The sequence below is a fragment of the Syngnathus typhle genome, linkage group LG6, assembly GCF_033458585.1.
Source record: "Syngnathus typhle isolate RoL2023-S1 ecotype Sweden linkage group LG6, RoL_Styp_1.0, whole genome shotgun sequence".
Classification (NCBI taxonomy): Eukaryota; Metazoa; Chordata; class Actinopteri; order Syngnathiformes; family Syngnathidae; genus Syngnathus; species Syngnathus typhle.
Genome location: NC_083743.1, coordinates 19,635,879 through 19,649,824, shown reverse-complemented (window position 1 = coordinate 19,649,824; position 13,946 = coordinate 19,635,879). Strand labels below are relative to the sequence as shown.

General features: G+C 42.4%; 1 protein-coding gene and 1 long non-coding RNA gene across 5 annotated transcripts; both read left to right on the top strand.

The window, feature by feature from the left end:
- The first annotated feature begins 448 nt into the window (after positions 1–448).
- On the top strand, positions 449–9,792 carry LOC133156020 (prelamin-A/C-like). 4 transcript variants are annotated; one of them, XM_061281754.1, is made up of 7 exons: positions 449–1,201; positions 1,761–2,060; positions 2,171–2,330; positions 3,648–4,065; positions 4,325–4,396; positions 4,471–4,617; positions 5,053–7,707. In XM_061281754.1, the coding sequence occupies exons 2-7, from the start codon at positions 1,826–1,828 to the stop codon at positions 5,278–5,280; spliced, it is 1,260 nt and encodes a 419-aa protein (XP_061137738.1). In that variant the 5' UTR covers positions 449–1,201; positions 1,761–1,825; the 3' UTR covers positions 5,281–7,707. The 4 variants fall into 4 exon arrangements, with proteins under 4 accessions (XP_061137738.1, XP_061137737.1, XP_061137736.1 ...); XM_061281753.1 differs by lacking the exon at positions 449–1,201 and adding an exon at positions 1,221–1,664; XM_061281752.1 differs by lacking the exon at positions 449–1,201 and having other exon boundaries at positions 1,221–2,060.
- Positions 9,793–10,326: 534 nt separating this feature from the next.
- LOC133156021 (uncharacterized) lies at positions 10,327–11,310 on the top strand. Its single transcript, XR_009714769.1, has 4 exons — positions 10,327–10,638; positions 10,728–10,835; positions 10,906–11,025; positions 11,088–11,310. It is a non-coding gene; the product is annotated as an uncharacterized LOC133156021 (long non-coding RNA).
- Positions 11,311–13,946: the final 2,636 nt, after the last annotated feature.

Here is a 13,946-nt window from a genome sequence, read left to right as displayed (position 1 = left end):
CCACTGGGCCGGGATGACTGTTCAGCTGCGGCGGGGAGTGGCCTCCCTCCGGTCGACACGACGAGTAAATGACACCAGGGCGCTGACGCAAACCCACGCCGGGCAGGAGAGCTCGGAGGGCGGCTAAGATTTCAAGGAAAACCCCCCCTGCGCAGACCTCCACTGGGCCGGGATGACTGTTCAGCTGCGGCGGGGAGTGGCCTCCCTCCGGTCGACACGACGAGTAAATGACACCAGCACTTGCTCTTAGATTTGTTTCTTTTTTCTTTCTTTTAGCTTCCATAATGTTACCGGGCGCTAACGCAAACCCACGCCGGGCAGGAGAGCTCGGAGGGCGGCTAAGATTTCAAGGAAGACCCCCCCTGCGCAGACCTCCACTGGGCCAGGATGACTGTTCAGCTGCGGCGGGGAGTGGCCTCCCTCCGGTCGACACGACGAGTAAATGACACCAGGGCGCTGACGCAAACCCACGCCGGGCAGGAGAGCTCGGAGGGCGGCTAAGATTTCAAGAAAGACCCCCCCTGCGCAGACCTCCACTGGGCCGGGATGACTGTTCAGCTGCGGCGGGGAGTGGCCTCCCTCCGGTCGACACGACGAGTAAATGACACCAGCACTTGCTCTTAGATTTGTTTCTTTTTTCTTTCTTTTAGCTTCCATAATGTTACCGGGCGCTAACGCAAACCCACGCCGGGCAGGAGAGCTCGGAGGGCCGCTAAGATTTCAAGGAAGACCCCCCCTGCGCAGACCTCCACTGGGCCGGGATGACTGTTCAGCTGCGGCGGGGAGTGGCCTCCCTCCGGTCAACACGACGAGTAAATGACACTAGGGCGCTGACGCAAACCCACGCCGGGCAGGAGAGCTCGGAGGGCGGCTAAGATTTCAAGGAAGACCCCCCCCTGCGCAGACCTCCACTGGGCCGGGATGACTGTTCAGCTGCGGCGGGGAGTGGCCTCCCTCCAGTCGACACGACGAGTAAATGACACCAGCACTTGCTCTTAGATTTGTTTCTTTTTTCTTTCTTTTAGCTTCCATAATGTTACCGGGCGCTGACGCAAACCCACGCCGGGCAGGAGAGCTCGGAGGGCGGCTAAGATTTCAAGGAAGACCCCCCCCGCGCAGACCTCCACTGGGCCGGGATGACTTTTCAAAGCTGCCTCTGCAGCTGCGGCGGGGAGTTGCCTCCCTCCGGTGGACACGACGAGTAAATACACCAGCATTTGCTCTTAGATTTGTTTCTTTTTTCTTTCTTTTAGCTTCCATAATGTTACCGGGCGCTGACGCAAACGCACGCCGGGCAGGAGAGCTCGGAGGGCGGCTACGATTTCAAGGAAGCTATTTAGGAAAATCTGAGATAAATATAATTTGCATAATAATTTGGAACACGGTCCCGTGTTCCAAATTATTATGCAAAATGTATTTAAGTGTCATAAAGATTACATTTTTTGTTTTTCAAGTAAACTCTCGGTATTGTATGACTCTTTAAATGACTGAAATCAACCTCAGTTATGTGATAGTCACATGATAGTCTGCCAGGTGAGCGCAATTAAGGAAAGTCTATTTAAGTTCCGCGTTTCTAAGCGTTCGGCCATTTCATTCAACCATGGGGAGGAAAAAGGATCTCTCTGCTGTTGAGAAGCGTGAAATCGTTCAATGCCTTGGACAAGGTATGCAGACATTCGATATTTCACGAAAACTTAAGCATGACCATCGAACTGTAAAGACATTCGTCGCTGATTCGGAGCACACGCGGGTTTGTGCAGATAAAGGCACGACGAGGAAGATTTCTGCAAGACAAAAACGTCGAATCAAGAGGGCGGCTGCTAGCATGCCACTACAGACGAGCAAACAAATATTCGACGCTGCATGTGCCGGTGAAGTCCCACGAAGGTCGAGGTGTAGGATCCTCCAGAGCCTTGCAGTTATGCGGAAACCCTCCATTCGGCCACCCCTAAACAACGCGAACAAGCAGAAACGGCTGCAGTGGGCCCAGGATTACATGAAGACTAATTTTCAGACAGTCCTGTTCACTGATGAGTGCCGTGCAACCTTGGATGGTCCAGGTAGGTGTAGAAATTGAGAATAATTGTCAATTTCTGTCTATGTGAAGCCCTTTGAGACTGCTTGTTATTTAGGGATATACAAATAAACTTGATTTGACTTGACTTTACAGATGGATGGAGTCGTGGATGGTTGGTGGACGGTCACCATAGCCCAACAAGGCTGCGGCGTCAGCAAGGAGGTGGCGGAGTCATGTTTTGGGCCGGAATCATGGGGAGAGAGCGGCTTGGCCCCTTTAGGGTCCCTGAAGGCGTGAAAATGACGTCTATAAAGTACGTGGAGTTTCTGACTGACCACTTTCGTCCATGGTACAACAGGAAGAACCGTGCTTTCCGTAGCAAAATCATCTTCATGCATGACAATGCACCATCTCATGCTGCAAGAAATACCTCAGCGTCTTTGGCTGCTATGGGACTAAAGGGAGAGAAGCTGATGGTGTGGCCCCCATCCTCCCCTGACCTCAATCCTATTGAAAACTTTTGGAGCATAGTCAAGCAGAAGATCTACGAGGGTGGGAGGCAGTTCACTTCCAAACAGCAGCTCTGGGAGGCTATTCTAAAATCCTGCAAAGAAATTCAACCAGAAACTCTATTTCTATTTCTAGTTCTATTACTGTGCTATTACATGTTATTACTCATTAACTGTACATATAGAAAAAAATAGTCTCCTGTTCTCACGACGGACTTTTGCGGAGTTGTTTCTCGGTGAATTTAGTATGGATTAATTCCATCGGTTGATGAACGTGAACATTATTCGTGACCGAGGCGTCCACATCTTGGTTTGCGTCGAGCAAAAAAAAAAAAAAACAAAGGCCGCCATTACAAAATGCGCATATAGCAAATTAACTTGTAATTATTAATTAACTAGTCAGTCGAAAATACATGATTGTTCTGCGTTCCTATTTATGACGGAGGATTCCCCATTTTATTGCTCTTGCGTTTAAGTATTGTACACTATCGTCCGCCGTGTGCATTTGCCGCCATGTAACAAGATGGATGCGCCACAAACACAATGCATGCACTTTGCGTTACAGAGTAAGGACATTTATGGAAAGATACACGACGCGTAATTCATTTATTTCAGACGACACCTCGTAGTCGCCACACGTAAATGGATAAAAATGGTTTACGGTGTTCTTTTATTAAAATCTTTGTTTTAGGTTAGCCCCCCAAAAAATGCACAGGCGCCATTATGAAATGTGCTTCCAAATTTATATAGCAGATGACATTGTAACTGTAAGCACTGATATGTACTAACCGAGTAAGATCAGTAGTATTGAATCATTGCCCAGTGCTACACACCCATGAACTATTGACTTTGTCACTCTGCACTGACATCTAGTGGATGTTAAAAATCATTGCTGGGAAACTCTTTCTTTTCAGTATAACATTTAATTTTTTTTTTTTTATTGTACGTGGCATTCATTTATTTTTATCCTATATTAATATGGCAATGATACCTTGTGGTAGTTAATAAATTCATCGCAAAGTCAGTCAGATGTATTATAATAGTTATTATTAAATGAATAATTTGCCATTTGTCATCTACAAACGAAACAAGTCAATTTCTCTCTTATTTTTCTCTTTCAGAATGGCGACAAATATGATTTGCGGGAAAGTAGTGGCAATGAGGAGTGCTCTGCGTGCAAGGAGCTGGATTTGTGCAGCTGATGGCACCTTGTCAATGCACGGCCAGCACAATAATGTAACTGTTGCCCTCTGTGACGGCGAGAAAGCCTATAAAATAGTTCTATTTGAACACTTGGCTGCCCTCGTCACAGAGGGCAACAGTTACATTTTTTTAAACTTCGGTGTGGACCAACGGGGGCAAGGGCTCCTCACCAAACCCGCCTCAAAAATCTTCATGGCGGCCGAAGTGCAAACCAGCCCACAGCTGGAAGAAGAGGCCAGGGCCCTGGTATACCCCAACTCAGTGGCATCATCTCCTCAGGAGGTAGTGAATAAACTACCTGAGGAGATGGTGTCACTGGATGGCGTGATAACCGATGTAAGTTACCTGCACCCACAAATGCACATATACACACATGTATTTGTGTACACCTGTGAAGACATGATGCATGTGCAATAATGTACATACATGCGCATGCACACACAAAATCATTGAAATCCTCTGTGTAGTACTAAGGTACCAAAAGTTTTTTTGTTTTTTTTTTGTCATCGTTAAGGTCGTGTACACAGACACATGACACGCTCATTGTCAAAAACAATTATTATTGTAATTGGGATATCAATTTGGTCCACTTTAGATGCGTCCTATCCGCATGGTGCGCCAGCGAGGGAACCACCTGGCACCATTTCGACATTTGACGCTCAAAAAAGTAAGTAGCCATTTGTACTTCCCCTGTTGTAGCACTTTGCACACATACTTATACGCATTTTAAAACTACCGCAGGATGAAGCCACTGTCAAAATTGGACTTTGGCGGGAGGCTAACCTCGTAGAGCTGAAGGTAGGGGGTTCCTTCGTGTTCACCCACCTGAGTGCCCAGGCGACCGAGTCGGGAGTCATGCTCCACTCGACAACGTACACGGATGTAAAGGTTAGTAAATGGGTTCATAGCAGTGGAATTGAAAAGGTGCTTGCTTATTGCTTATTGTTCCCTTTTCCAAGATCAACTTTTTGTCCCATCGCGCAATTGCAGCGTTCCGCCCGACGCGCAGCCGACCGCGCAACTGCTCCGCGCTGGTCGCATTATTGTGACAGAGCCGTCGCTGAAATTTAGAAAATATTTGTAACGTCTTGATGTACTTTCTCAAATTGAAGTGTACCTCACTGAGCAGGGAGCCTAATTTGGTCCGATCGCGCGACCGCCCGCAGCGCGCCGGGCGCTCACTGTCGCATTGCTTTAAGAACGTCTTTGTGTTTTAGGATGGCTTTACTGCTCCCACTTGCTTTATTTGGAGGCATGATTAGCCTTTGGTAAACGTTGTTTTCCATTCATAAAAATTAATTACATTTTTATTTTATTCAACAGGCCTGCAACTCCAGCCTCATCATTACCGTCGTTGGTATACTCTATGGGGAAGAGGTGGTGGATGTTGTGTCGGATTCGGGGGAAGTGACAGTCATCAAACTTGATATCTGGCAAAAAACCTTCAGCCAGCCCCCCCATATCCCACAAGATGGGATGCCCATTACTGTCACCCGTGTGCAGGGTGACGTGACAAAGATTGAATGTGTGAATGAATGCATGAATGAATGAATGAATGAATGAATGAATGAATTGTTCGAAACAATTGAATGTTTGCAATTTATTGAATGCATGAATGAATGGTGATAAATAAATGTTACATGTTCACTTTTCGAACAACAAAGGACACTGATGTGTTTGTTTTATTGATTTGTTAACACTGACTATCTCTTTTATGTAATGCGTTTGTGCATTAGTTTGTGGCTTTCTATTTTCATATGTTTCAGATTCCATTTGGGAAGGTTAGTGGATGTAGTTTATCTTTGAGAGAGCTCTTATTTTACTCAATTAACATACTACAAATGAGCAAACAATATGATATCAAACTGGTTACTTTAAATTTGTACATATAATATTCATAACACTTCTAATTTCTACATTTTTCCACCGATTCAACTTGTTCCAACTTTCAACTGTTCATCTTTTGCCTACCTATTCCACAACTTCCCACTTACCAAAAACGTCACATCTTTCATTTTGAAATTCAACCCAAATTCTCTCAAATTCCATTTTTCTACTCTAATTTCTACATTTTTCAACCGATTCAACCCATTCCAACTTTCAACTGTTCATCATTTTTCTACCTATTCCACAATTTCCCACTTACCAAAAATTTCACATCTTTTATTTTGAAATTCAGACCCAATTCCTTTTTCCGTTCTCATTTCTACATTTTTCAACCGATTCAACCCATTCCAACTTTCAACTCTTTATCTTTTGCCTACCTATTCCACAATTTCCCACTTACCAAAAACCTCACATCTTTTATTTTGGAATTCAACCAAAATTTTCTAAAATTTCGTTTTTCTACTCTTATTTCAACATTTTTCAACCGATTCAACCCATTCCAACTTTCAACTGTTCATCATTTTCCTACCTATTCCACATTTACCAAATACTTCACATCTTTTATTTTGAAATTCACTCCCAATTCCTTTTTCCCTTCTCATTTCTACATTTTTCAACCGATTCAACCCATTCCAACTTTCAACTGTTCATCATTTTTCTACCTATTCCACAACTTACCAAAGATTTCACATCTTTTATTTTGAAATTCACACCCAGTTCCTTTTTCCCTTCTCATTTCTACATTTTTCAACCGATTCAACTCGTTTCAACATCATTCTGCAGCATTCCTTAAATATTTATTCAACTTCTTCACCTTCACACGCAATTCCTTCAGGAATTGCAAATTCTAGTTAGTGTGAAGGTGACACACTTCACACTATTGTTATTCCTGTACTTTATTAGTGTGAAGGTGAAGACCTTCACACTATTGTTATTCCTGTCCTTTATTAGTGTGAAGGTGAAGACCTTCACACTATTGTTATTCCTGTCCTTTATTATTATTAGTGTGAAGGTGAAGGCCTTCACACTATTGTTATTCTACAACATTTTGCGCTACCTTTTCGTTAGCTTTCTTTGGCGCTTAACTAGTTCCACATACTTCAACCGATTCACTCCATTCCACTTTTCACTTATTCCAAAAATTCATGGCATGGGTGCTCACAGTTTTCTCGTTCCAAAAATTTTCCGTTTTCGCATAATTCACAAATTTATGGCGATTTTTGCCCCATTCATTCTTAATGGCAGATTCAACATTTCACATTTACGTTGTTCCAGTTTGATATTCACATAATTCAACACATTCAAATCACATTGGGGACATTCCCAAACTTGCCAAATTCAAAATTTTCACGTTTTCACTTTTAAAATTTGCATAAAATTTTGCAAAATTTCATAAAATTTCGTTTTTCACTTCTAACTTATACATTTTTCCACCGATTCAACTCGTTCCAACTTTCAACCATTCATCTTTTGCCTACCTATTCCACAACTTCCCACTTATCAAAAACTTCACATCTTTTATTTTGAAATTCAACCTAAAACTTCACATCTTTTATTTTGAAATTCAACCCAAATTCTCTAAAGTTTCCTTTTTCTACTCTAATTTCTACATTTTTCAACCGATTCAACCCATTCCAACTTTCAACTGTTCATCATTTTTCTACCTATTCCACAACTTACCAAATACTTCACATCTTTTATTTTCAAATTCATTCCCAATTCCTTTTTCCCTTCTCATTTCTACATTTTTCAACCGATTCCACCCATTCCAACTTTCAACTGTTCATCATTTTTCTACCTATTCCACAGTTTCCCACTTACCAAAAACTTCATCTTTTATTTTGAAATTCACACCCAATTCCTTTTTCCCTTCTCATTTCTACATTTTTCAACCGATTCAACCCATTCCAACTTTCAACTGTTCATTATTTTTCTACCTATTCCACAACTTCCCATTTACCAAAAACTTCACATATTTTATTTTGAAATTCACACCCAATTCCTTTTTCTCTTCTCATTTCTACATTTTTCAACCGATTCAACCCATTCCAACTTTACACTGTTCATCATTTTTCTACCTATTCCACAACTTCCCACTTACCAAAAACTTCACATCTTTTATTTTGAAATTCACACCCAATTGCTTTTTCCCTTCTCATTTCTACATTTTTCAACCGATTCAACCCATTCCAACTTTCAACTGTTCATCATTTTTCTACCTATTCCACAACTTACTAAAAACTTCACGTCTTTTATTTTGAAATTCACACCCAATTCTCCAATATTTCCTTTTCCCGTTCTCATTTCTACATTTTTCAACCGATTCAACCCATTCCAACTTTCAACTGTTCATCATTTTTCTACCTATCCCACATTTTTTTTAACCTATTCCACAACTTACCAAAAACTTCACATCTTTTATTTTGAAATTCACCACAAATTCTCCAAATATTCTACATTTCTCAAGTAATTCAACATGTTTCCACATCGTTCGGCAGCATTCCCCGAAGAAGTTATTCATACATTTCGCCTTCACACGCAATTTCTCCAGAAATTGCAAAATTCTAGTTACAAAGGAAACTTTGACTTTGAAGAAACCTCTATGACGTTTCTTTGATAAGTGCATGTTGCATTTGGTGTAATGGCATGATACTGACTGAGTCTTTTCTGGATCAACAGAAGCAAATTCGAAAAATGGCAACCCCAGAAAACACTCCTCAAGATGCATACAATGAGCTGAGGGCCATTTACAAGACGGAGCTGGCGAAAGCCCGTGCGGCTCTGGTCTTAGAGGCCACAGAGCGTGAACGTCTGCAGGTGGAGTTGTCCAAGCTGAGGATTGATTTTGACAAGCTGGAAGCAAGGTGAGGCCCGCCCTGCCATTTTATCAAAAATATGCCAACAACAAAATGGATAGTGGATATTAGTGCTGACATAATTGCTTTGCTGCTGGGGCCACACCCCAAGGAAAATCCTCCTCGTGACTAATTGCAGCTCAATTGGACTTTCAGTTAACTATCCCATATGTGGGACTCTCGATGGGATCACCGGTGTTTGAGTGATGTTCCAGTTATTTATTTTCTTTCTGTGTGTTCGCAGTTGTCATGGTGATTGTTCTGGTGTTTTTTTAACTCGGCTGTATGTATTTGTTTGTTCACGCTGATTTCTCCGACTGCCCGAAATTTTCCATATTCCCAGTTTATGTGTATATCTGTCATCTTAGGGACACAAAGAAAGAATCCGATCTGGCTAAAGCCCGTGCGGCTCTGGTCTCAGAGGCCACAGAGCGTAAACGTCTGCAGGTGGAGTTTTCCAAGCTGAAGATTGATTTTGACGAGCTGGAAGCAAGGTGAGGCCCGCCCGGCCATTTTATCAAAAATATGCCAACAACAAAATGGATAGTGGATATTAGTGCTGACATAATTGCTTTGCTGCTGGGGCCACACCCCAAGGAAAATCCTCCTCGTGACTAATTGCAGCTCAATTGGACTTTCAGTTAACCATCCCATATGTGTGACTCACGATGGGCTCACCGGTGTTTGAGTGATGTTCCAGTTATTTATTTTCTTTCTGTGTGTTCGCAATTGTCATGGTGATTGTTCTGGTGTTTTTTTAACTCGGCTGTATGTATTTGTTTGTTCACGCTGATTTCTCCGACTGCCCGAAATTTTCCATATTCTCAGTTTATGTGTATACCTGTCATCTCAGGGACACGAAGAAAGAATCCAATCTGGCGAAAGCCCGTGCGGCTCTGGACTCAGAGGCCACAGAGCGTGAACGTCTGCAGGTGAAGTTGTCCAAGCTGAAGATTGATTTTGACGAGCTGGAAGCAAGGTGAGGCCCGCCCGGCCATTTTATCAAAAATATGCCAACAACAAAATGGATAGTGGATATTAGTGCTGACATAATTGCTTTGCTGCTGGGGCCACACCCCAAGGAAAATCCTCCTCGTGACTAATTGCAGCTCAATTGGACTTTCAGTTAACCATCCCATATGTGGGACTCACGGTGGGATCACCGGTGTTTGAGTGATGTTCCAGTTATTTATTTTCTTTCTGTGTGTTCGCAATTGTCATGGTGATTGTTCTGGTGTTTTTTTAACTCGGCTGTATGTATTTGTTTGTTCACGCTGATTTCTCCGACTGCCCGAAATTTTCCATATTCTCAGTTTATGTGTATATCTGTCATCTCAGGGACACAAAGAAAGAATCCGATCTGGCGAAAGCCCGTGCGGCTCTGGACTCAGAGGCCACAGAGCGTGAACGTCTGCAGGTGAAGTTGTCCAAGCTGAAGATTGATTTTGACGAGCTGGAAGCAAGGTGAGGCCCGCCCGGCCATTTTATCAAAAATATGCCAACAACAAAATGGATAGTGGATATTAGTGCTGACACAATTGCTTTGCTGCTGGGGCCACACCCCAAGGAAAATCCTCCTCGTGACTAATTGCAGCTCAATTGGACTTTCAGTTAACCATCCCATAGTCGCACATCAATATAAATAGCGCATTTGACTGCGTCGAGGGTTTAATACTGTTTTTGCTCAGGAAGTCGCATTACATTCAAATCCTTAAAGATGAGCTGGAGTTTGAAAAGAAGCTGCATTCCGCGGTCGGTAATTACCATCACTATCGCTTATTTAATTAATGAAAATAAAGCTGAGTCATTCTCACGTCTCACGTAGGACTTGCGCATGGTCCAAAGCCAGCACGAGTCTCGCATGGTGGAGTTGGAAGCCGGCCAAAAAGTGAAAGATCTGGAGGAGGCTCTGTCTACAGAGAGGGAGCGGACCCAGAACAAGGAGGAGAGGTCTTTTTACAGCTTTAGAACATACCACAACGTTTGCTCTCATAGCAATTAATGTCTCCACGTTTGTCCCCAGGGTACGCCAAACCATGTCGGCCAGCAAAAAGAGGAAACGTCCGAAGGTCAGAGGCAGCAGGTCACTGTGGATGAGCAGCAGGTCACTCTGGATGAGGTGGACTCGTACGGCAAATATGTCAGACTTCGCAATACAGTTGATGAGGTCAGTGGATGTGTCAAAGGGGAACAGCTTACGAAATTTGCACATTTTCCAGTAACGACTAACCTGTTGAGATCAATTTCAACTATTAGGATCAGAATTTGGGGAACTGGCAGGTGAAGCTCCAGATTGGATCTTCTGCTCCCATCGTATTCAAGTTTGCCGCAGAATTCATCCTGAAGGCCCACGAGAGTGTCACGGTAATCGATCTTATCTGGAAGATCTCAGATACAAGGTGCTCAATATTTCAATGACCTTTACATGCATCAGATCTGGGCGGCTGACGCTGGCCGAAACCACAATCCTCCCTCTGATCTAGTCTGGGAGACACAGTCCAACTGGGGACCCGTAGGCCAGGTCCACTTTACCTTGATCAACGCCAACGGAGAGGTGACACATCTTTCAAGCGACAAGAAGCAATATTTCTCTTTTGACGTCCGTTTTTCTTCCAGGAAATAAGGATGAGCAAAGCCACTGGCGCACGTTTGGAAGATGATGATGGAAATTCCACTTCCACCGTGGGATAGAGGAAATGGAATTTCGGTTTCTTGTGTGTCTTGACATATGAAGGGATTGACAATAAAGCAGACTTTGACTTTTGACATGGTCACATTATAAAAATATTGTATAACAATACAATTGAATGGGCTTTTTTTTAATAAAATCTGCTCCGACCTGTACTGAAATGTAATTGAAATAATTGAAATAAAGTTGTTGTTCTTTAAAAATGATTGAATTCGTCTTTTTTCATTCTGTGTAATTGCATTCTGCTGTATGCACCAAAAAAAAAAAGAGTGTAATATCTGTTTCATCAGTATATAATTGAAACCGGAAGGTATTCGGAAATCCCTGCGGTCAGTAGAATATATAACGGCTGTGCAATGAGAAGTCAAGACATGTTCCACGAGAGCAGGCGGTCAAGGCAAGAGTAATCTCGACGCAACATGCCCAACATGTGTAAGTCAGTGATGAATGTTTCCTGAATTTTCTTCCTCTTTTGCCATTCATTCATGATTTTCTTCTGCTTCCGCATTAGACACGCAAATTCTCGCGGTGGGCTTGGTGGCTTTTCTAGTACTGCGAGCCAATGGCGCTCCGTTGACAGAAGCGACCACCGTCTTGCCATCAAGCGACACCTCAAGTGAGGAGGAAACGGCGCCCTCTGACCTGCTGACCTCTGCTCATGTTTGGGACTCGGTTCTGGGTACCGCTAAAGAACACCAGAAAGCTGTAAGTGGAAATTCAGAAAGCACCTTCATTGTCTTCTCCTGGCTGTAAAACATATCTGACTTGTGACTAATTTCAATATCAGTTTGATGATGAATTCCAAAACAATGTCAACTTTCATTTACTGGAGCACTACAAAGCACCTCAGTTTCCAGCAAACTGCCCCAGCTCCAACTTTAGCAAGGTAAGAACCAGAAATGGAAAACCACCAGAGGTGGGAGAAAATACAGACACTGACACTTTCCATAATTGTTTGCTAGCATCGGCTTGACTTTTATGCGTAGGTTGAATAGATATTTGTTTTTTAACTGACCTAAATATTCTTTTTTCCAGGAGGCTTGCCTGCACAGGCTGGCCCAAGGTCTGTCCACTTACATAATTCTTCTCAAGCACGTGAAGGAATATCCCGGCAGTAAAATTCTGTCTGAGGCCAAACACTACTCTGAACTCCTGCTCTACAATATCAAACAAAAGGTTGGCCAGTGTGACAATTTAGGGATAGGAAATGAATTTTGCTGTTACTATAATACCTATTTTGACATTGTGTTGCTTACTCTTGTCCGGCAGATGAAAAAAACAGAAGAGGTCACAGGCCTGAGTAGCAATGAGGAAGAGAGCCTATTGAGGTCACTGTACCACCCCGATGCTTTCCACAGAAAGATGACGGCGCACAACATCCTGCGGAAGCTCTACATCTTCATTGTTGACGGCGAGAGGGCGCTGAGGCGCAAAGAACGGCGAAGGGGAAAACATGCCAAGGTCTTCGCCATGTTTAGTTTATTGCGGTAGTCACGTCCGCCACTGAAGCCCGTCGGAAATGTTGGGCAAAACATGAAGTGAATTAAGTTGTTGGATCTGCACTGACGTGTCGTAACCCACTGACGGATTGATGATGTATTTGTTTTTGCATGACGCACTGAGTTTTTTAAATTTTTTATTCTGTAGATAACCTATTCATTGCTCATTCAAAAAAGCCATTGTGAATCTAAGACCTTATTTATTGCAAACAGTCGTATGAATTATTTAAAGAAGATATTTATTACATATTATTGTTTTTATACTTGAAGGCATGATAATTATATTTATTTTTTAAACGGAATGTATTTTTAAAACATGAATAAAACTATTTGCTTACTTGTGAATTGAACTGCTTGATTTATAACACTTTGGCAGGTGTCTTTTGAGAATTTCACTTATTAGATTGAACTACAGAAATCTCTTTTTCTGAGATTAAAAGACATCGTATATATATATATATATATATATATATTTGCAAAACTGAAATATCGTAAGGCCACTTATGGGCTTTACTGTCAGACATTTATTGACAAAAACATGGAACAGACTTCAAGACAATGTCGTAACAATAACAAATAAATATCTCAGACCAAATTGACTTTCAGGTGGCCAACTCGTCGTGGTCTTCGGGTGGAGGTTGTTGATGCAGGTGCACGTCATCCTTCTTCAACCCCAAAGTAAACTGAAACGAAGCAAAAACAGCCAACGATACATATGTCATTGTTGTTTTTGACTTAATCTGCCATTTTTTTTAAGGTTCTCTTTCTACATATTTACCAAACACAAGCGATACATTAACTTCAATACAAAAAAAGAGCACTACCTCAAATACAACTTAGAAAACAGTTTGACTGAAATGGTAGTCATTCAATAAATAAATATATGCACATTTTCTTTTTCAAATTGCAGCCTTTGCGGTTTTGAAAATTGCAGTTGATCACATTGCAACGTCGACTTGAATTCTATTCATCTCTCAGTTTTAATGCACAGACAGACACACGAGAGAAAACGCTGACACAGAAGCAGTGGATGACGCAAATCAGTGTTGCCGCAAGCAGACCTGTTGCTGAGATTGTCTCATGTGTTGAGACGAGCGACACTAGACGGTGTTCAGGTGAACGTCACCACCAAGAATTTACCGATAACGACAGTGGAGTGGTTTTCACTACAGGTAAACAGCTGGCAAATGTGACAAAAATTCCAAAATCTCGTAGAGAAAAGTTCCTACGACAAATAAAAGCACAAGAAAAGTTAAAAGAAAAATTGGAAGTGAGACGTAAAAAACA

Coding starts and splice junctions, on each gene's coding strand:
- LOC133156020 (XM_061281752.1), top strand. CDS start 1,601: ATGGGGAGGAAAAAGGATCTCTCTGCTGTTGAGAAGCGTGAAATCGTT. Junction 2,061..2,170: donor TGCAACCTTGGATGGTCCAG/GTAGGTGTAGAA, acceptor TTGACTTTACAG/ATGGATGGAGTCGTGGATGG. Junction 4,618..5,052: donor CAACGTACACGGATGTAAAG/GTTAGTAAATGG, acceptor TTTATTCAACAG/GCCTGCAACTCCAGCCTCAT.